Consider the following 24,138-nt stretch of genomic DNA (forward strand, 5'->3'; position numbering starts at 1 on the left):
ATTAGGATCATAATGTTCTTTGTTGTAATGTTTTTTTATGTTTTATGAAAGCCATGCTTTGACAGTTGTGACTGTAAGAAAATTGAAGGCAACATATTTCATAACTTTCATGCCAAGATTCCGACATACGTTAATAAGCTGATGACCTCAGTTCTTCAGTCCAGAGGGGGGAAATGGAAATGTTTGGTGACACTACCAGTTATTTCTAATCTGAAATAAATGATTGAGTCAAAACTAAAGGAAATACAACAGTTATACAGTGGAACTCCAGTGAACGAGTGCCCTGTAGGAGGAGAATATCGGTGTATGAGCGGTTTTACTAGTAAAAATCTTTGTAGAAATACGAGCATATTTCAGGAACACGAGCATTTCTTCTGACGCATTTGGTTCCAGTCACGCATTCTGATCGTCACTCGTCACCTCCATCCCCATGCTTCATGCTCACTCGCTCCATAGACATTGTTCTGAGTGCGTTCCCGTCATTCTCTCGTGTGAATATTGCGCTTTTTGTCTGTTTTTATAGTGTTTTTGTTTTATTTCACTATAAATTTAGGATCATGGGTACCAAGAAGTGTAGTGATAGCGCTGGGTTGTAAAAATAATAACCATTGAAACTAAGAAAGAAATTGTAGAAAAGCATGAACGTGGCATACGCACACGAGATCTTTGTCTGTAATATGGCATGTCTAGTTCAACAGTAAGTACAATCATGAAAAACGAAAAGAAAATAATGAACTCAATGTTTATAATTTGTTACTTTTTATGTTTATACTTTGTTACAAGTATATTTGCGTGTTAAATTAGGCATTAAACAATTTTTTAAGGGATGAAATAAGCGATCGCCTGAGGCCTGGGAACGGATTGATTGCTTTTACATTCATTCTTATGGGAAAATTAATATGCGAGTACAAGCATATGGGAACACAAACGGTTTTCAGGAACTAATGAATCTCGTGCACAGGGGTTCCAATCTACTTGGATTGTATGTTTTGGCTTTGATTTTAGTTTAGTTTGTTTTTGGTTATTTTATGTTTCGTTTTGACTTGGTTTAATTTATCTTTAATCCAGTTTGGTTTGTTTGAAATTGACTTGCGGTTAGTTTAGTTTAGTTTAGTTTAGTTTCTTTCTCAGTTTAGTCTGCATACCTTAGCAATAGTACAGAATAATGGAGTAATTAGGACAGGCCCAGTACCCTTAAAAAAATCAGTCTGCAGGGATTTTAAAAGGCAGGATTTTATACAAACATACATTTCAAGGATGACTCTGTTCCCATACATTAGTTAGGGTTTTGTATACATTTGTGTTTAAGGACAAATAGATATTTAATGTTTATTTTCTTATTTTTGTTTTTCTTCTCCTCCAGGAATTACAGTGGACAAATACGGCACCATCTTCTTCGTGGACGGCACCATGATCCGCCGAATCGATCAGAACGGGATCATTTCCACGCTTCTGGGCTTCAACGACCTGACCTCAGCACGACCGTTGAGCTGCGACTCTGTGATGGACATCTCACAGGTATACTCCTCCGCTTCCAGCAGCATCATCATCACCATCCTGCAGAGTGGCCCCGTCACACGACAGCATAAACACATTGCCTGGTTGCTGTTTGAGCATCCTCGACATATATAGCAGCATGAGCACCCAGCAGACTGCCACCCACACCAAATGCTAACAGTCACCCCAGGCAAGGACACGGTGCTCTCTAGAGGCATAGTGGCTTCCATTAGGGAGATGATAGGATACAGGATCTGGCACCAGAGGGAAAAAAAAAGCTGAAAGCTGTGCTTAACCTTATGAAGTTGCAGTTATTACATTTAATAAGAAGATGCATGTTGCAAGAGATGTCAACAAAATAAAAATAATTCTAGTTTGTTGTCAGTTTTGCTGTCCAGGAAAAAAGAATTAGGGTTGTAAGTAGGAAAAAAGTTTTTAATAAATAATTGCAATTTAGGTATCTTTCTATTAATTCTTAACAATAACACATTTTATGTACAGTAATGTACAGTTACGTAGCTAAAATAACAAAATAGACTGCTTACATAAATTAAAACAGTGCAATTCTACATTTTAAGGGGGAAAAAACACCTTTAAACTCTGAGCTACAGGACCCGAAGGCAGCTGCTGTACCTTGTGGAAACAAAACATTCTTCCTTTTTTTTTTTTTTTTTATACCATTAATTAAATGTCGAAACTGCTATGTTTTATTTTATTTTGAATTTCTTTGTTTTGTTTCTATTTTAGCCTCTTTAGTGCAGATATTAGGGCTGTCTGTGCTAATGAAATCACAAATCACCCAGAAAAGGGTCTTAATTCAGGGTGCACTGAATGCAAGTACATTTTTACAAGACCTTCTTTACAATCCAATTATTTTATTAATGTATAATGCAATAATACATTGAGCAAGCAGACAGGACTGTGTCGGTAATATTAAGCCTGATCCTTGAGCACTGTAGTGTGTTCATATGTCAACTCTCTTACTCTTTTCCTCCTGGCTCCCACTGTGTGTGTGTGTGTGTGTGTGTGTGTGTGTGTGTGTGTGTGTGTGTGTGTGTGTGTGTGTGTGTGTGTGTGTGTGTGTGTGTGTGTGTGCAAATGTGGAGGCTTTATTTTACAAAAAAGGATACAGAGTGTTGTTGACCTACAGCTGCCCACCGCTGTTCTTCTGAGACACTGCACTCCCCTGACACACACACACACACACACACATACTCAGATTTCCTGACACATGCACACAGATACATGCAGTCATACTGACACATCTTGACATATCACACACATGCACACCATTTCTTTTCCATCCAATTGGCAAACACATAATTGAATGCATAAGCGAACACACACACAGACACACACACACATCCACAACCACCACCATCACCACCACCACCAGACATGCACATACTCACAAGCACTTACTCACTCTAATATGCTGAAACTTCTGAAAACCCTTAGCAGTGATGACAAATCACACTCATTCCTGCCACAGACACTCAGACAGTAAAAAGCATCCATTATAACAATTCATGTGCAGCTCACTGCTTTCTGCTTCAAATACATCCTGTAATTCCTGCTGCAACACTTTTCCAGGCTATGTTTTATCCTGATTTTACCTGGATTTAGCACAAAAAAATTTTTTTAGACCTATTCATTAATCACCAATATTTCAGTATTTTTGCAGTGCTCTGTCTCACAGGAAGCAGAGTAGCTGTGTTTTTTTGTTTTTTTGTTTGCATGTGTTTATTTCCAGCATGTATTACAAAACCAGTGATTCCTAGTAGCCCCAATGTCTTATATGAGAACTAAGAGACCTGGATGTCAAATAAAGTAGTGTTATGAAGATTTTACCTGAAAATCAAACTTCTTCTCAGCCCTCTCATTCCTGCTGTAATCAAAATAAAGGATAAAAGGGTATTATGCAGGTGAGGTGACTTTTTATTAGTCAAACAGGCAAAACAGTTTGCTGTTTAGTCAGGAATATTGACATCAGCATTCTTTCTTAACAAGGGCAAAGCTTTAGGTGGTTAATGTCAAATATTCTTGCTTTATTTTCTACAAGTTATTTCAATACATCTTTGTGTGAGTTAGCCTGTACACATAAATATAGATTAGTGCTTTTAGACAAGGTCAAAAACAGTTATTTTTGGTCAGGACATCTGTCACATGTTCTGCTTTTTATCATAGGTGAGTTAAACAGTGTGACTGTGGTGATGTTGCTAAACGTACAGTACAGTAGGTGGTAGGATTTATTACCCACTTTTGGACCCATGATTTAGGCTTAAAATGCACAGAAAGCACAAAAGAGAATGCTCTCTCACTGTTCGCGAGTTAACATGAGACCCTTTATGCATCTGTTTTACCGCGAGACTGAAGCGTACTTCAGAGTCTTTGCGAGAGTCAAAGTGCTGAAAAACTTTTTTCAGTATTGAATTGAATGAGTTCCACAGCCCCCGAGTAACAAAGTGTTACTGTATGTGAACAACAAGACTATGGCACTCATTTACACCACAAAGTCGTACTAAATACATTGTATTCTGTAGCTTTAAGATTTCCTTTCATTAGATCTAATGGCCCCAATCATCATATGACCTGTAGAGAACTCTGACCTACACCCCACAGAACACCTTTGTAATAAATTGAAACTCTGACTACACACCAGACTTTCATACCCAACCTCTAGCACTCTTGTGACCGAATTGGCAACAGTTCCCACAGCCACATTACAAAATCTAGTCGAAAGCCTTCCAAGAAAGAGTAATGGCTGTTACAGCAGCAAAGAGGAGCAATTCAGTCTTATAATGTACATGCTTTTGGAATGAGATACTCAATACTCAGGTATCCACATACTTTTGTATGTACATGCTCATGAATGTGTACATGTGTGTGTTAGACCCCTGCCTTAGTGTGCAAAGTCTTGCAGGCTTGTGTACTGAATTCCCACCTGCACACTTACCCTCATGAAATATTTAGCCAGGTTGTTGACAACAAATTGATTTTAAGGAAAAGGTCCCCATTTTCATTCCATAGTAATGTAGCTGCTGATAGAAATAGGAGACGTTCCCTATGCTAGCTGTCAGCGTAGCCCGCATACCTGCAATGGGTCTTATTACATAAACCCCACTGCTTCAATAACAGATTCACAGACACCACACGGATGAAAAGTGATACATGTGAAGTTATTTGTGTGTGTGTGTGTGTGTGTGTGTGTGTGTGTGTGTGTGTGTGTGTGTGTGTGTGTGTTCTAATATAACCATAGCTTTATGTTATTTAAAATACTGAGATCACAGTGGCAGAAAAATAAAATTTTAAGCTACTCTGAGCAAAAGGAAATCTATAACGTGTATGAAAGGAAATGTTTTTACAGTGCAAAGCGAGGTTTAAAAATGTTCGTATGTTACATACTATATCATCACAAAACCAAGCAAAGTCCCTCCTGAGAAGGAGTAGCATGGCACTTAGAAAGTCCATGAGAGAAAATCTAAAATAATTAGTCTGATTTGCTTTACTAGGTGACGGTTCAGTAAGGAATAAACAAGGAATGTGTTAAATAGGAAAATATTCAAATTCATGGTGATAACTGTAACTCTGTAATATTTTACTGCATCACACCACCTTGTCATTTATTTTATCACAGCAATTTTTGTACTTAATTTTGTAAATTAAGGAATAGAATACTTTTTGCTCATTTATAGTCCCATTTAATGTTGTGGAACATTCAGGCACTAAGTAATTCTTTCCTTTCTTAAACTGAGAATTAACATGTGCTCGCTTGTGACAAAATGCTTAGTTCTGAATACTTTCCTATGGAGAAACCTTATTGACCATTACAATACATCGACACTTGACATCTTCAAGAAATGTCAAACAAACAACTCTTTACAGAAAACATTAACAAAAGTAGATTGATGATGGAAGGAAGTCAACAGAAAAGACAACAGATTTTTGTCAAGCTGAAAGAGCATCTGTGCTTTCAGGAGGTTAATAATAAGTGATTCTTGTATTAAAAAACCTTTATTGGATTTGTGGGTTTTTTTTTGCTTTGTTTTTGTTTTGTCAGATGCTGCACAATGCTTATCTTGACATTTCTCTTTAGCCTGTGAAAAATGGATTTGTTGACGCATCCAAATCAATCGCTGCTTTTAAGGTCTTCTTATAATATAGACAACACAGCATGCTAGTTTGTTTTTGCTTTTCTCCTCTCTTAGAACACTATAACCATCTTTTAATCAAGCAGCTTTTTTACCATGTCTGCTGTTGCTTTTAACCGTGGAGCTAAAAAACATCAAGGTTTTTCTTCTTTTTTTTGGTGTAATGGTCAGGCGTCCCAACTGACTGAGTACAGATCATTTTGTAACTTAATTTGTCTATTTTCTGTTATAACTGACATTCAATCTGATATTCCCGTGTGACGGCTGGAAAAAAAAGGATTCTTCAAAATTAGAAACAAAATTGCAGACTAACTTTGCCTACCATTGTGTGTTCTGACAGGTACGTCTGGAATGGCCCACGGACCTAGCTGTGAGTCCAATGGACAACTCACTCTATGTGTTGGATAACAACGTGGTGCTGCAGATCTCAGAGAACCACCAGGTCAGGATTGTCGCCGGCCGACCTATGCACTGCCAGGTGCCGGGCCTTGACCACTTCCTGGTGAGCAAAGTTGCCATCCATGCCACACTGGAATCCGCGAATGCACTGACAGTGTCCCACAATGGCATCCTCTACATTTCTGAATCTGATGACAAAAAGATCAATCGAGTGAGACAGGTTTCCACTAATGGTGAGATCTCTCTGGTTGCTGGTGCCCCAAGCGGCTGCGACTGTAAGACAGACCCCAACTGTGACTGTTACTCAGGCGATGATGGCTACGCCAAGCATGCAAAGCTCAACTCACCATCATCGCTGGCAGTCTCACCTGATGGAGAGCTTTTCATTGCTGATCTGGGCAATATCCGGATCCGTTACGTACGGCAAAACAAACCTTACCTCAATCCACTTAACATGTATGAGGTGTCATCACCCATGGATGATGAACTCTACTTGTTTGATACCAATGGCAGTCACATCTACACCCAGAGCCTTACCACAGGTGACTACCTGTACAATCTGACGTATTCAGGACCAGGAGACCTGAACACCGTCACAGACAAGAACAAGAACAAAGTGACCATCCGTAGGGACAGTACAGGACTGCCCCTCTGGATCATGACCCCAGACAGCCAAACGTTTTGGTTCACCATTGGCACGAATAATGCCCTCAAGATCTTCGGTACCCAGGGCCACGAGTTAGCCATGATGACTTACCACGGAAACTCAGGACTTCTGGCCACGAAGAGCAATGAGGATGGATGGACTACGTTTTATGAGTAAGCAATATTTAGTTTTTTTTTATATATTTGTAAGTGCCAGTATTATCTAGTGCTTCAACAGCACATCAGTTACATTAATTTGCTGTAAAAATAAACATTATATAAAGGGCGCTAATGTGAAATCTTCTAGAAGAACCTACGATGAAAAAATAGGCAGTCTTTGGTACACATATGAAGCCATATGAAATTTATTTTTACATGAGCTTTTGAAACCACTAAGTAGTGCCCTGCAGCTTTATAAAACATTTCTTTAAAAAGTACTCTGTTTGAAATAGTATTGTTCGAGCCTAGGGTTTTTACTTTGGACTTTTGTTGTGATATTGATTTTCAGGCAAGTTTTATCAGATGCATCAAATTTTTTATTTTTTTTTTTATCTCCAGGATGTAATGGAGCTTTCACAACTAATAGTTCAGAGACTAAATTCATATTTTGGTTCCTTTGTTATTTAGTTTGGTTTAGTTTCATACTATACACAATTAAATAAAAAAAAGGGCACAACAATGTTGGCTAGGGGGTGTGTAGGCTGAACATATTCTCATCAAAATGTAGACAGCCCTTTACTAAGTACATATAAAAAAGTACAGAAACATGGATTAGAGATAATGGATAGAAGAATGATTGAAAGCATAGAGAAAACACCTTGCAAGGATTGTCTCAGACACTTATTCTGGTCTGCATCCACATACATTTGTGGTGTAGGTAAATGAACCTTGTGAAAGAAGTAAAAAACAATAGGGCTAGATTCAAATGCAATAAATGCTGCATATGTGAGAGCCCTTGAAATCTTTGAAAATTTTGCAATCAGTTTGTAATCTGATGGAATGCTGAGCAGGAGGAAAGGTTTACTGTGTTATGTATGATTCTTAGCACAAATTGTATTTTGGCATGTTGATAATAACACATGTAATGGTGAAGTGAAACCTCTTATCTGAAGACCCTAAAAAGATGATGAATTGTTAACGAAAGCAGTCAGGGATTATCAAAGATCTCATTACTTGCAGCCCCGCTGCTTTATGACCCAGAACTGGTTGATGCTTGATTATACGTCAGAACTCATTGGTGTTGGACGGTGCATTCAGAGTCAGATTGTGTAGCCAGACCACACTTTGGCAGGAGATTTGGCTCTGGCTCAAGTTGCTATGGTTACTGCAACAGATCAAAGCTGAATTTGGGACATGGGCAAATAAATATGGTCAATTAAATCCGCCTCTGTGCAAAGGAACGTATTGGTTTTCACAGATAATTTAGATGAGGCCAAATAACTCCAGTACATTTTATATACTGGAGTTTATTGTGTTCCTGTGCATTGGCATATTTTATTTTATTTATTTGTTTTGCACTTTTAGGTGAACTTTTCTTTTGAAAACCCTTACAAATATTATTTACAATTTGTATGGGTCCTTTTTCCTTTTCTTTTCTCTTTTTATAAAAAATAACACCTTTGCCTATGTGCGATTATGTCTCCTGAAGCAAATATAAACACTGTTTAAAAAGTTGTACAATCGTCCATTGAGAGCATGCTCACACTCTTACCTTGCTGTGTTAGATCTTAGTGCCACAGAGTAAAATCAATACATAAAACAAAGCACAAACCGTTGTGCATCTTTGGCACATTTCACATCAGCCTCAGACTGCTCATGCTTCAATACACTTACCTCCACCTGCAACAGAGATCCCTGTAAATCCACAACACATATACAGCTCTTTGTTCCAGTCTGATATACCGTAGAAGGATCTTGTTTTTCTTGCGAGGCCTGGTTGCAAGTGGATATCTGTCACATGCTTTTCCCTTTCTATGCTTGCCTGCCTTAATTTTATTTTTTTTTATTTAAAAAAAGCCTTGGTTGTTGCTTCTCATCGTTCTTCTTAACAGTGTACTGAGGGTTCTTCTTTGTACGCGTGGAAAAAACATGTTTAGTAAGAAGCTGAAAATCCCCCTTGTCTGTTTTTATTCTGATTATGGGTCATTTTCTCATTCAGATGAATTACAAAAAGTCTATTGGCAATTAAATCTTTCCCCTCACCACTATTGTTCTATTAAAACTCATGCTGTCATATGACTTCTTTGAATAAATGGCTTACAAAGCACAATAGCGTTCTAATTGCTATTAGAATTGGGGGGGGGGACAATAATTAACATTTGGAATGGTTCACTCTGTGTACTTTTCTAAACAATTTTATTTTACCCAGACCTTTTTTTCCTCAGGCAGCATAAAGTGGTGTTTTTTACCAAATAGAGCTTTTTGTGTAATTAGTTTTGAAGGTTATAATGCCGCCTAAAGAGACTTAGTCATAATGCACCAAAGATGGAACAGATATGAGAATTCGTCTATGTACTTTTTCCAGGGCACAGTGACGGTCTTCTGAGTTTATCATAGCCACCACCTGAATTCATTAAGGTCCTTTCAAGCCTGTTAGCTCGAGGACACGTGCTAGCTATGTCAGCCAGGATTTGTGCCAAGACTCTATGCAAAGCCGCAGAGGCAAACACAACAAAGGCATCTGCTGAGCTGTCCCGTCCATTAAGCTTTATTGGAATCTCTCTGTACTGTTGAGGCTGCAGATGTGTTTTTGTCACTATAATAGTGTTTCGAGACTTCGTTCGGAAAAACGCAAGCTAATACTACAGGGTAGTAAGTTAGTACCAGGCAGACAGATAAGGGGGGGTCAGTATATAGTTGTTTGCTTTATTTTACTTCCTCTTAGGATTATTATTGTTATTGGTACTCATTCTTAAACTTAAATTCCGAAAAAGATCAGTTGAACAGAGCAGTGGGAATAAAACAGGATCAAATCACAGAAGACAGAAGCAAAGGGACAAAACCTGCAAAGGAAATAGAAATCAATAGAAAGTAAATAGATTCCCAAAATAAAGGCACTTGATTAAGCTGTTTAAATAGATTGCAGGTGTTGTTATATCCAGTCTGGATTTAGAAATAGGAATTAGGAGCTGTGGCTCCTGGATCAGCAGTGGTTCCAAATTGAATAATCTTCCTGTGTGGCACAACAAAAAGAAATCATAATCATTAGGAGTTCGCAAGTTCAAATCCTAACGATGTTGCAGCTATCTGTGGATGGGAGTCCAACAGAGCAATATTGAGCCTGGGTGCGAGGGTTGATGTTATTCATTAATAAGTATATGTAGAGAGCAAGTATATGTATTTAATCGCATGGAAAAAAAGAATGTAATACGTTTGCTTTACTTCATTTCCAGCACCATTTTCATGATCAATGTAGAAAAGTAGTGCTGAAGTCTAGAAGTTTATATCCCATTACTACTTTTCATGGAAATAAAAGCGGACAACTCCATTTTGCACTTTAATACCATGCTGTGTGTTTCTCCCCAGCACTTTACCCTGCAAATCAGATCAAATTTCTGTCAGCATCAGCTCTGCCTTTTCTGTCTTTCATTTCATTCTGATGAGACTGAGTGGGAGGGGGCCAGTGCTGCAGACCAGCTGCTGCCATCACTTCCGTTTTGAAAGTTATTAGAGAAACAAGACGTTTCTAAGACCTCCTCGGGCTTCAATCACATGCCTGATAAAAGTATTGGACAAGATGTGCTCGCTCATAATTTTAGAGGACGGGTTGTGTTTAAAGAGAGCCGACTTTGTGGCAGTGCTCTAGGATGTGACAGGGTGTTTTGTTAAGCTGTGCTTTGCTTTTTATTGCTTTTTTATTGTTGGCATAGAGGTATTTGTGCAACTTTTATTATAAGCTAAAGTAATTTGCAGAACTCAAACTGTACAGTGGTCTTTGGCATGCATGAATTTCTGGTTCTTTTTTGTGTTTTTTTTAAAGTGCCTATTTGCATTAGTTGTGTTGTTGTATATATGAGATCGCTTTAAAAGCTTGAGTGAAGAATTTAAGAATAATAGTAATGTACCAATAGCTTTTTAAAGTTTTCCAACAGCTATAGCCTGGTCTCTAACCCTCTTCTGTATGTCTGTCTTTCTCTTTTTCTTGTCCTTTCTGTCTGACACCCTCCTCAGGTATGACAGTTATGGGCGACTGACAAACGTGACCTACCCTACAGGCAGGGTGAGCAGCTACCGCACTGATTCTGATGGTGCCGTGCGGGTGCAGGCTGAAGGCTCCAACAAAGAGGACATTATCGTCACAACCAACCTCTCAGCCTCTGGAACCTTTTACACACTCATGCAAGGTCAGTTGTCCAAACTGCTTATGAGGTTATACATGAAATATCGCCCAAATTATTACAAGCCTACCTGAAATGTGTAATGTGAGCTGTGATAAGCAATTTTAACCATGAAATGTGTCAAGACTGGTAGCATTTACATCTAATATCTCCTGGATTTTTTCTTTCACTGTTGTGACCATTTTAATTAGTTAGCACTAAGTGCTAGACTGCAATGTGCCAGGATGAGATTGATTCATTACACTGCTTAAGCTGCTGTTCACCTCGGATACCTGCAACATTACCATGCCCTCAGAATACAGTGCTTTATTTTTTGTGGCAACCCTGAATATGTATGTGGATAACAGTGTACTTATTGCTGACAACCAGCTCTGCTTGCTTTCACATGTGTAGATTCATGAATAAAAGAATGAATGAATGTGTTTTGGTGTTCTCGCTCAGAGGAAATTTACAGAACCCACATCTTTTATAGAAAGATAAAAAGCAGCCATAGATTTTCCATCCTTCTACTTCACACGCCAAGGCTCCGCTGTCTTCTGTAGGAAACCCAATCTTAATCACTCCGATTTCAGGACAAAGGAACATGTCAGAGGTCGTGGGTCGTGTGCATAAACTGGTCATTTTTCTTTGCATACTTTTGATATACTGCTATGCAGCTGACCAAGCACTTCATTGATTTCCAATATTCGCCTTTGAACTCACTGTTTCTCTGGTCTTCACAGTCAAAAGTTGTAATGATTTTGCCATACTCCCACAGGCGCTTGATTTGAAAGCCCACCTTTTCCTGTTTTTTAAATTAGGCCCAATAATACAGCATCTGAGAGATAACATTAAGTGCATTTCCGCATTTGCTATTTTGCTTAACCAGCAAATGTTTGTATAGAACTGCACCACATTTTTATCAGTTTAAGGACCAGACAGGTTTTATAACTGATCGAATTTGACAGGCTTGAAAATACAATAACGTAAATCGATACCAAGCGTGGATGGTTCCAGAGGTTTTACTTCTGGCTGTCAGGACATCTGTTATCATTCAAAGTCCCAAACCTATGCATCTATTTCTGTGTGTAAACAATAATAGATAAGCGTGTGTGTGTGTGTGTGTGTGTGTGTGTGTGTGTGTGTGTGTGTGTGTGTGTGTGTGTGTGTGTGTGTGTGTGTGTGTGTGTGTCGGTCGCAATACTCTTATTTGTTCCAATGTCCATTACTGCTCGAAGGATGGGAAGAAGGCATAATACATTTACTTTTACAGCATTTAGCAGGTGCTCCTATCAAAACTTAGTGTGCAGATGTGCACTGAAATCTCTATTAAAGAACACATCCTAACACTAGTAGTCTATGGTTTTAAAGTGTGAGTTTGTAGTGTGAGATTTTATTTTCTGTAGAAATATTGCTCAATAATATTTGAAGCCTCTTTAAAGTGTTTTAATAGGGGTCATTGTGATGAAATGATACTACACCAAAATCTATAACATCACTATTTCTTTGTTCCAGACTAACAACTTTTCTCTTAATATAACCACACAGATCGTTGGTGTTGGAATGGTTTCAAATTAGGAAAAACTCTATGAACATATGAGAAGATTGTTTAATTCAGTTAATGTAGAGGTTATAGAATTCAGATTTGTTGGTCAAAGCAGAATGAAGACCTTGTGCTAGGAATCTGAGAGAAGGGAGAGAGGTAGTGCGGGTGCAGAGCCAGTTTCTTTGCTGCTAATTAATTCTCTCTTGTCTGCTTTGTAACTGGAAACCATTTTGTCTGTGCTTATACACTAAATCAATTGGATATAGGCATCTCTCAAAGGCACTGACCTTGTGGTATTTATAAGCATTGCATTCAAGTGTGTGTGTGTGTGTGTGTGTGTGTGTGTGTGTGTGTGTGTGTGTGTGTGTGTGTGTGTGTGTGTTCAAAAGGGCTATCTTTATAGTTGTACTTTTTTTTAAATAATTTTTGGTTTTTCATATTTCCTGAAGGTCATTCTTAATTACACTATAATTATATGCAGGCATATAAGATGAACATGCTTCATTCTGTTCTGACTATAAAGTTCCTTCTGTACCTGCCTAAATCATACTTTAAGCACAAACAGGCTTCATTTAGTACTTCACACAGCATTCTAGATTACTAGACCTTAAATACCATTAAATTAGTGCACATGGATAACTTGTGCAATGATTCATTTTTAATATGCAATCATTTAAATTGCATAACTGTCCCTTTCAGTTTACATTACATGTGAAACACATGTTTTCACAGGGGAGGATTAAGCTGGCTGAACATTACTGTTTAGGCTGAGAGCACTGCAGCGTAATGAGCGAAGCTCTCATCAACTCATTAATTCACAGTGGCCAGTAATGAGCATTTTATTCATGGTGGGCCCAGTAAAAGTGCTGACTGATACTTACTCGTGTGTGTTGCATTGGTGGCATTGTTGCATCTTTTCTTCGCTGCATTATTTATCTCCATTTTCATTTTTTTTTTCTTTTGTTTCTCTTTCACATCAATCTATTTCCATCTCCACCCCAGTGAAATTTGTCACTCAGATAGAGGACCTGGTAACACAGAGATCCAGCTGCAGGCGCATCTCTTCATGTTTTCTGATACACACGTTTATTCCAATACACCCTTCACCCCCCATTCATACACATACACCTCTCACTTTTCTGTTGTTAGACTTTTCACACGGAGAGACCGTTTATTCTCTAGCATCAATCACTTATTGCTGGTCCAAGGTCATTTCAGATAAAACAACTCAATTCCTTTTCTACACTAATCAAAATGAGGCATGTAGATGTCTTTAGTGTTTAGTCAAAACATACCCAGAGTTTGTTCTTTAAAGTGGCCATAAAACATTCCATACATTCAAACCTACTGTAACAATTTTCCTTCCTACTCTATTTTCTCCATAGATCAAGTCAAAAACAGTTACTACATTGGACTGGATGGCTCGCTCCGGCTGGTTTTGGCTAATGGCATGGAAGTTTCGCTGAACACAGAGCGACACCTGCTCTCGGGTACCGTGAACCCAACAGTCAGCAGGAGGAACGTCACCCTTCCCATAGATAACGGCCTCAACTTAGTGGAGTGGAGACAGCGGAAAGAGCAAGCACGGGGACAGGTCACAGTTTATGGACGCCGGCTGAGGGTGAGAATTGATCTTTGACTTTCTCCTTCTCTCTCAATCACACACACACACATACACACAGACACCAGTCTGAAGTGATCATCCATAAAAACTCTGAAGGATTCCTGGCTGCAGGGGCCAAAGCATCATGCATTACTATCATTTTTCGCTATGCTGAGTCACATAGTGTCTGACACTTGTGAACAAGAATTTAATAATGAACAAACCAGCTAAGCAGCCAAACCTTTCCCATGCTACCACCAACTTCTTTTACTGGTTACAGGTCACAAATTTACTAATCATTACTTATTACAATCATCTCCACATCTCATCTTTCCAAGGGGCATTGGTTCAAAAGGTCTGTGATTTGTTCAGATATAACTAGAGGAGAGGCTTTTTTTCTGGTAACCTTTCTAAATAAACCATACTTGTTCAGTCTTTTTCTAATTATACTGTAATGAACTTTCAGATTCAACATGCCTGTAGAGTCTGAGATGTAACCTTTTTTTTTTTTGGAATTTCTCTGAGCATTGCATGGTCTGACATTGGGGTGAATTTGCTGAGATGCCCACTTATGGGAAGATTGCTGTCTTGAATGTTTTCCAATTGTGACTAATGTTCCTGACTGTAGAATAAGGCGGTTTAAATTGTTTGAAAATGGCCTTATAACCTTTCCCAGATTGATGAGCAGCAACAATTGCTTCTCTAAAATCATTGTTGATGTCTTCCGTCCTTGGCATTGTGCTAACACACACCTGAATGCTGCAGACCAGCAAACTGCTAAAAAGAGGTGCTCACATTGGCTGATGATTAGTAGCACCTGGCTGCTACTAGCCTCTTAATTCATATAGAAGCAGTAAGAGTGTACTCAGTTTTTCAAACTGGTGGTTTCTGAATTGTAATCATATGCATTTATTTATAGAATGTGGAATAAGCATAGGCTTTCTTCCCATCTGAGAAACTAAGCCATGTACACAAACAAAATAACTCATTTAGATTTACTCCTCATTGCCCCCAGGCTCAAAAGACATAAAGACCTTGTTTCTATTCACCTACTTGCTCACAGATTATGAATCTCTGAGGTATGGCACATGCCCATGCACCACCTCTAGCACATACAGAAAAGTGCCCAGTGTGGCCTGACAGATACAGAATCACAAACACACCTCCTACAAAGTCAGTCTGGCAGCAAAGCCTGCACAGTCAGAAATAAGTCCACACGGATGAGCATGTTGCCCCAGTGTTGGCTGGATTAATTGTGTGAGGCTCTGACACTGTTTCTTAGATGCACACTGACTCATCTAAATGCAGAAGAGTCTGCTGCAGCTTTAATTGCATTTTAATTACAGCCTCTCTTGCTCTTTATAGACATTGTTGATGACCACACCTGTCTTTTTGAACGATGGCCGCTTTTATGATGGCACCGTTAAGCTCTGACCCAGCCTCGGCAGGCATGGAGCTGCTTGCCAAGGTCACAGAGTATGGGCGAGCACACAGTGTCTCCTCAGCAGTCAATCCATCACTGTGTAGCATCCCACTTTCTGACCCTGAACACTGGGTCAACAGCTAGGGCAGCAATGAATCCCCTGATACTAAAAACCCAGAGTCTTTCCTCACTGTAAAGCCCTGACACCTCCATCCATCTCCTCGGTGCGTCTCAGGTCTGGTTGTATAGAAATCGCCTTAATAAGCAAGAGTCACCACAGACCTTGTTTCAGGCGAGGATTTGCTCATGGGAAAGAGGACGAGTCATGTCACTTCGGCTTTCGACTGTGCCTTCCAACCTCCAGGGAAGTAATAACCGAATCAAAGTGTGCGACCAGTTACCGGGACGCTTTGACCCGCACTCATCTGCCAGTGCCATAATAACAGACGTGATAATGGGAAAACCACTTTAGCCGCTATCCGGCACAGCCTTCAACACACGACGACCTATTTGTGATTTGAACCATGGCTTAGCGGCCAGTCAAGGACGTCGGATCTGGATGTATTCACCGTGAATTGCTACACCATGTTGGTCCAGCATGCCCGCTTTCTGTTTGTGTAAGCAAACTTGATGCAGGGGGCCGCAGGCAGGGTGGTTTGTAAACTCAGGCAGCATAGCGGACAGCTGGTCACAAGGTGCCATTCAGCTGGTGAATAGCGGCTGGTTTAATAACCCTGTGTTGTGTCTTGAGGGAATAGGGAAAATGTATAGAATAGGCTGAACCCCTTCGGGTGGTGTGTATTTGTGTGTGTGTGTGTGTGTGTGTGTGTGTGTGTGTGTGTGTGTGTGTGTGTGTGTGTGTGTGTGTGTGTGTGTGTGTGTATTTAAATACAGTGAAATGGTGGGGACAAAAAGGGTGAATTTTGATGGAATCAAGAGATATTGTGTTAGATTATGTGGGTTCGGTTACAGGTAAGAGCATGGAGAGGTGTGTGTGTGTGTGTGTGTGTGTGTGTGTGTGTGTGTGTGTGTGTGTGTGTGTGTGTGTGTGTGTGTGTGTGTGTGTGCATGTGTGTGTGTGTGTGATTCTTTCTGTTTATGTGTGGTTGTGGGTGTGTTTTTGTTTTAAAATCTAGAAGGAGACTAGAGGATGTGTTTATGCATTTAAAAGCATGAATCAAAGAAGCTTTAAATCAGGACATGTGCTGTTACGTTAAGGCAAAATAGAGACTGTGTGTGTGTGTGTGTGTGTGTGTGTGTGTGTGTGTGTGTGTGTGTGTGTGTGTGTGTGTGTGTGTGTGTGTGTGTGTGTGTGTGCGCATCCCTCCTGTACATGTCTACTGGTGGAAACACCCATCCAATTTCACACACACACACACACACACAAACACACACACACACACCCACCATGCACTCTGTTCTCGGTAAAGCTTGTTCTACTACGAAGCATGTTACCGGCACACCGCAGTGATGTCTCTGTATCGCGTGTACCATGTGCTTATCACCGTGACAACCCGTGCCATTAGGAGAGCTCACGGGTTCTGCCGCCAGGACATTACATTTTTGTTTTTCTCCATGGCAACATGCCACCTATCTGCCCCCAGGCTTTGGGAGTGTAGTGGGGAGAAATTCTCCATCTACTGCAACGTGAAATTACACAAAAGCAGAAAGCCATCCTCAGAGCCTCAGTAACAAAACATGTGCACACAGTCTTTTGGATATTTTGGGATGCATTTAATAGAACGGTGTCATATACTACCTCCAAACAGGCACAGTAAACATGCAGACACACTTGTTTGCTCGAGGAAGCAAAAAATCGCACTGAACAAATAAGATTAGAGTTCTTATCAGAGAAATACCCGGGACATGTTTAGAACAGAAAGCGCAGGCAAATATTGGAACTGCAAAACAAAACCTTGAATTTAATGAGAACACAAAAGAAAGACATCTGCAAATGTGTGTGAATGGTGCATATGGAGATGTTTCTTTTGTCGATGCTGAATGGCATATCCATCATCAAGACAATACATCAAGATTTATTTGTGTGTTGTGTCCTTCTAGTTTATTTCTTGATGATAAGTGTAGAAGGAGCCATTATAAATGGCCTGCATCAAATCTATGATAACCTTTATATTTGTCTTTCCTAAGTTAATGCCTTTTAGCTTATTTTCAGTTCATTTTAAAACATCTAAAACATGTGAGCCATTTCCCTAGATATTCTATTCTCTTTTTAAGTCTGTTCAGCCAGAGCTGGCAGAATCACTTCTCCTCATCCCATTTCCACCTTGATTAAAAAAAACCAAAAAAAACTCGTTGGATACAAATATGTTCAAAGGCAGAACATACTCCAATTCACTCTCAATAAAACTTTTATGTTCTCATTTTTATATGATTGTCCATCAGTACTGGCTGGTGTGTGTTTAAGTTTTATATATGCAAAATATATGCAAAAGAAAAAACACAGGTTGTCTTTGTTACACGATAGAATTGAGAGAACTGCAGGACACTGTCTTATTGGCATCTATTGAGGTTGAAGGCATCTTCTTCATTTCTGTATGTCTTGCTGGAAGTTCATGAGTTCCTTAATTTAAGTATAAAGTAATCCTCTAAACTTGGCATTAGTGACATTAATTGGCCCTGGTGTAATTGGTCCTTTACAGACAAGGGCTCTCAGCATGCAAGAGATATGTAAGAACACTTTCACACTCGTCTCCTCTAGTGCCATTGGACAGCAGCCAACGACAATGAGAAAAGCTGCTTTAAGACTTTACTAAGACACACAGCATATCAAGCCCAGATACGTGCTCATACCTGAAGTGATCAGCTTTAATCATACTTAAATCGAGATGGGCCAAGGGAATCGATCCTGATTTCTGAGGATTTATCCAAGCACTGACAGCAGATCAGATGTGGCATTTGACCATTTCTTGGTTGACTATATCTTCATATAATTGGTATTACTCAATGAGTTCAAATTGTATTTAACTAGACTTGAAGGTCCCTAAGGAGATATGTTTTTTTTTTTTTTACCTCAGGTTCAGATTTTCTGTCTGGAGCAGCTCAGGTTACTGTCTGTGGAGAGATGTTCATGTTCTTTTTTTGTTTATGCCTCAAAAATCTTGCTGTCTACTTTGAAATGCCTCTATTTGAGAAATAGTTTGCGACTAGATAAAAGGTAGAGACCAGAGGTAGCAAAAGTACACACATCATTCACTTAAGTAGAAGTACAGAAACTCATGTTTTAAAATACTCTGGTAAAAGTTGAAGTACTGACTATACTTTTTTATTCAAGTTAAAGTAAAGAAGTTTGGGCTCTGACATGTACTTAAGTAAAAAGTAGCCACTACAACTACCTGTTTTAGTGTCACGCTGGTAACTGGACCTCACGTCATTAATATTCGGGTTGTCAATCGATTAAAATATTTAATTGCGATTAACTGCGTGATTGTCATTGGAGTTAACTCACCATTAATTGCACATTTTCATCTGTTCTAAATGTACCATAAATGAATACTTTCCAATATTTTAATATTTTTTCAATACTTTAATCAACATGGGCATGGACCAATACTGATGCTTCATGCAAATGTATGTTTATTATTACTCAACATGGAGCACGAAGACAAAATATTCTTGTAAACCTTTTAAAGTACTGTGGTGTTTTAAATTACGTAAATCATCAGGACACCAAACAGAATCTTTGCTGTTTTCACACAGATGGTTAATAAGGTGATACCGGAGAAACTGCACCTCTTCTAACTTTCTTACAGATTACATTTTCGGAGAATATTTGTGTTCAATGTGAATTCGTTTATTTAAAAGTAAACATTTCCAGCTTTCAGGATGCTTTATTTATGTGTCTTTGAAGAAAGATGACAGAGACAGCAGAGAGCGCCCCCCCGTCTGTTTTCTTTATTCTTTTAAAAGCACAGCATTTTGTTGTTATTACAAGTGCATACAAATAAACTTAGACCCTTTACAGATTTGAATGATGTAATGCTTTTAGCTGTACCATGAAAAAAGGCAGAGTAATTTAAGTTTGTTTCGGCGTTCTGAGGATAAATGCCACAAATCACGTCGGCGCATTTATCAACCCCAGATGGTTAATTGTGCGCATCATGGCGGATTTCGGTGCTGATTTAAGACTTGGCGCATCAGTAAAACAAATTTTTACTGATAAATAAACTCCACCGGAAATTTTTTTATATCTGAGTAAAAATATTTCTTTATTTATATTTTAATAAAAAATTGCTCATTAGCTTCGTAATCTAGCCTACCTGTCTACGGCAAAATACTCGTGTTTGCGGGTTGCGGAAGAATAAAATAATTTAATTATAGTAATAACAGTTGATAACAGTAATAACAGTTGATTTGAATTTATTTATTTATTTTATATACGTATTTATATATATATATATATATATATATATATATATATATATATATATATATATATATATATATATATATATATATATATATATATATATACATACATATATAATAAATAAATTCAAATCAACTGTTATTTATCTAATGCATGAAAGCAACTAAAATAAAATAAAACAATTTACAGGCACAAGGTGGGAAGCGAACTCCCGTTTGGTTCATGCACAAATGTCTGAAGTGCAAGATTGAGTGCTACAGGTATTACTTCATTATCAAAGAACATACAAGGCCTGTTGTTTTTCTTTTCTTTTTTTTTTTTTTTGTTGATGATCTATGTTTCGTTTTTTATTCATATACAAAAGCAAAGCAAGTTAAACAAAACAGCAGAGTAACAGAAAGAAGCAGTCAGTGCATTGAAAATAAATGTACTTATACATTTTACCTGCTGGCTTTTGTGGGCGGGAGCGGGACGAATATTTTGAATATTTGAATATAATTGAATATTACGGAAGAAAACTTTTTTTGCAGGAGCGGGACTGAAAAATCCGTCCCATGCAGGTCTCTAATGCAAGGTACATGGTGCAAAGTAATGGACTAAATTGGACTTTAGTCCATTACTTTGCACAATGTACCTTGCAAAAGATATATATATATATATACATGTGAGGATTGCTCTGGCAGACAAAGCCATAATATGACTCATTTTCTTCTTCTCTATCCTTCTGCATTGACCCGGAAGTCTCCTACGGATTAGCACCTTCCAATGATTGACTCTTTTCTTTAATCTCACCATGTGCCTGGGTCAGAAACCGCTTACCCATTAGAGTGGACTGATGCTCAGTGTGACATGCCATTTGAATCCTATAGCAAATCTTTTGATTATATCTGCCTTCTATCAGCACCACTGATTTTTCCCTGAATTTTTCTTTCCCCGGGGTAATTATTTCCTTAAAGGCATGGTGAGCGAGTATTAATGATCAATGAACTTCTCACATTCCCCTTGTCCTGACAGAAGGAGACCCAACAATTGTCTGTGGTTCACCATGCATGGAAAAAAAAAAAAGGAAATTCTTCTTCTTTTGTCTGCTTTTGTTAGGAGTGGCCACAGCAGATCACTCTTCTCCATATCACCTTGTCCTCTACATCTGCCTGTTTCAAACCAAATACCTGCATGTCCTCCCTCACCACATCCATAAACCTCCTCCGTGGCCTTCATCTTTTCCTCCTTCCTGGTGGCTCCATACTTAGCATTCTTCTAACAATATACCCCATGTCCCTCCTCTGCACATGTGCAAACCATCTCAATCATGACTCCCTTACCTTGTCTCCAAAATGTCCTACATGCATGGTCCTGCTAATAAACTTGTTTCTAATTCATATTCAACTCTTCAACCTCCAGCTCAGTCTTCTGTTTTTTAGTCAATGCCACTGTCTCTAAACCATACAACATCGCAGGTCTCACCACAGTCATATAAACATCCCCTTTTACCCTGCAGATACCCTTCTAACACAAATCACTCCTGCTATCACTCCTCTCCACCCACTCTACCCTGCCTGCACTCTTTTCTTCACTTCTCTAACACACTCTCCATTACTTTGCATTGTTGAACTCAGGTACCTGAACTCCTCCACCTTCTCCACCTCTTTTCCCTGCAACCGCACCACTCCACTGCCCTTCCTCTCATTCACACACATGTACTCTGTCTTACTCCTACTTTCATTTCCCTTCTCTCCAGAACATACCTCCATCTCTCCAGGCTCTTCTCAACCTGCTCTCTACTCTCACCACAAATCACAATATCATCCGCAAACATCATAGTCCATGAAGACTCCTGTCTGACCTTGTTCGTCAACCTGTCCATCACCACTGCAAACAGGAAAGTGCTCAGAGCCAATCCTTGATGCAGTCTAACCTCCAACTTGAACCAGTCTGTTGTTCCCACTGCACTCTACACTGCTGTCACACTGTCCTCATGCATGTCCTGCACCACCCTCACATGCTTCTCTGCCACACCTTACTTCCTCATACAATACCACAACTCCTCTCTCCACCCTGTCGTACGCTTTCTCTAAATCCACAAACACACAATGCAACTCCTTCTGACCTTTTCTATACTTCTCCATCAACATTCTCAAAGCAAATATTGCGTCCGTAGTGCTCTTCCTTGGCATGAAACCATACTGTTGCTCACATATGGTCACCTCTTCCCTCAGCCTGGCTTCCACTACTCTTTCCTATAACTTCATGGTGTGGCTGAACAACCTAATTTCCCTGTAGTTACTGCAGGTTTGCACATCTTCTTTATTCTTAAAAATTGGTACCAGCACACTCCTTCTCCATTCCTCAGGCATCCTCTCACCTTCCAGCATCTTGTTAAACAATCTTGTTAAAAAATCCACTACCATCTTTTCTGAACATCTCCATGTTTCCACCGGTATGTCATCTGGTTCAACCAACTTTCCACTCTTCATTCTCTTAATAGCTGCTCTCACATCCTCCTTACTAATCCTATCCGCTTTCTGCTTCACCATCTCCATCATCCAACCTTCTCTCTCTCTCTCATTTTTCTTAACAAAATCTATGGAAATTACATCAATGTAATAATATCTAGACTCCAAATACCCAACTATTATTTAAAATTACTAGCATTATTAAGATGGTCAGCTAACTATATAGACTAACTAACTAAATTAAGGTCACCTTTAGCCATTTTTTATATAAAATCTTTGCATTTTTCTTTCGGCAGGTTCATAACAGAAATCTGTTGTCTATGGATTTTGATCGCATCACTCGGACAGAGAAAGTATATGATGATCACAGGAAATTTACTCTAAGGATCCACTACGACCATGCAGGCAGACCTACCCTGTGGGCACCGAGTAACCGTCTGAATGGGGTCAATGTTACCTATTCCCCTGGAGGGCATGTGGCTGGCATTCAAAGAGGAACCATGTCAATCCGAATGGAATATGACCAAAATGGAAGAATCACCTCACAGATATTTGCAGATGGCAAGTCATGGAGCTATACTTACCTTGAGAAGGTAAACAGTTTTTAATTTATTGTAGTGATAAATAAAAATTATTATACTTGATTAGAATGTGAGTAAAATTGCCTAAGACCCTTCTACCACATCTCAGTTCTTTGGTTTTATGTGGTATTATCAAGTTTTAACTTAGCAGTTAAACTGTCTGATGCACTCTGCTCACATTATGCATTGTTACTGCTGACAGCTTGACAGTGTAGTTATGCCCAATATAGCACCATTTTAGAGAAGGTAAAATGTCTTTGTCTTGCTAATTAGATACCAGGTTTTGCAAATGTAAAAATACAGGAACCAATGCAAATCTGAGTTTTATATTTGATTTTGAACCTTTAAACCTTTTAACAGTGCTGAAGGGCTGAGAGTACCTTTTAGGTTGTATTTACATTTATTTAAATGTATCTTTCATAAACCTGGATTTTTTTGGTGAGTTTGCCTTTCAAAAAGGTCAAACTCTGGCATATGCTGCTATATTAGAAAGCTTAAAGTAAAAAAAAAAAAAATATATATATATATATATATATATATATATATATATATATATATATATATATATATATATATATATATATATATATATATATATATATACAGTGAGGAAAATAAGTATTTGAACACCCTGCTATTTTGCAAGTTCTCCCACTTAGAAATCATGGAGGGGTCTGAAATTGTCATTGTAGGTGCATGTCCACTGTGAGAGACATAATCTAAAAAAAAAAATACAGAAATCACAATGTATGATTTTAAAACTATTTATTTGTATGATACAGCTGCAAATAAGTATTTGAACACCTGTCTATCAGCTAGAATTCTGACCCTCAAAGACCTGTTAGTCTGTCTTTAAAATGTCCACCTCCACTACATTTATTATCCTAAATTAGATGCACCTGTTTGAGGTTGTTAGCTGCATAAAGACACCTGTCCACCCCATACAATCAGTAAGAATCCAACTACTAACATGGCCAAGACCAAAGAGCTGTCCAAAGACACTAGAGACAAAATTGTACACCTCCACAAGGCTGGAAAGGGCTACGGGGAAATTGCCAAGCAGCTTGGTGAAAAAAGGTCCACTGTTGGAGCAATCATTAGAAAATGGAAGAAGCTAAACATGACTGTCAATCTCCC

The 24,138-nt window shown here is 38.8% G+C and overlaps 1 protein-coding gene across 14 annotated transcripts in view; it reads left to right on the top strand.

The window, feature by feature from the left end:
- tenm4 (teneurin transmembrane protein 4) overlaps positions 1–24,138 on the top strand; it is a 205,271-nt gene that overhangs the window by 167,531 nt on the left and 13,602 nt on the right. For all 14 annotated transcript variants that reach the window (XM_083548345.1, XM_083548346.1, XM_083548344.1 and 11 more), the window contains 5 exons: positions 1,364–1,518; positions 5,989–6,866; positions 10,863–11,035; positions 13,940–14,175; positions 22,717–23,013. In XM_083548345.1, coding sequence (XP_083404471.1) covers positions 1,364–1,518; positions 5,989–6,866; positions 10,863–11,035; positions 13,940–14,175; positions 22,717–23,013 — 1,739 coding nt within the window. The remainder of the gene's footprint in view (positions 1–1,363; positions 1,519–5,988; positions 6,867–10,862; positions 11,036–13,939; positions 14,176–22,716; positions 23,014–24,138) is intronic.

This window comes from Silurus aristotelis, assembly GCF_946808225.1.
Source record: "Silurus aristotelis genome assembly, chromosome: 8".
NCBI lineage: Eukaryota > Metazoa > Chordata > Actinopteri > Siluriformes > Siluridae > Silurus > Silurus aristotelis.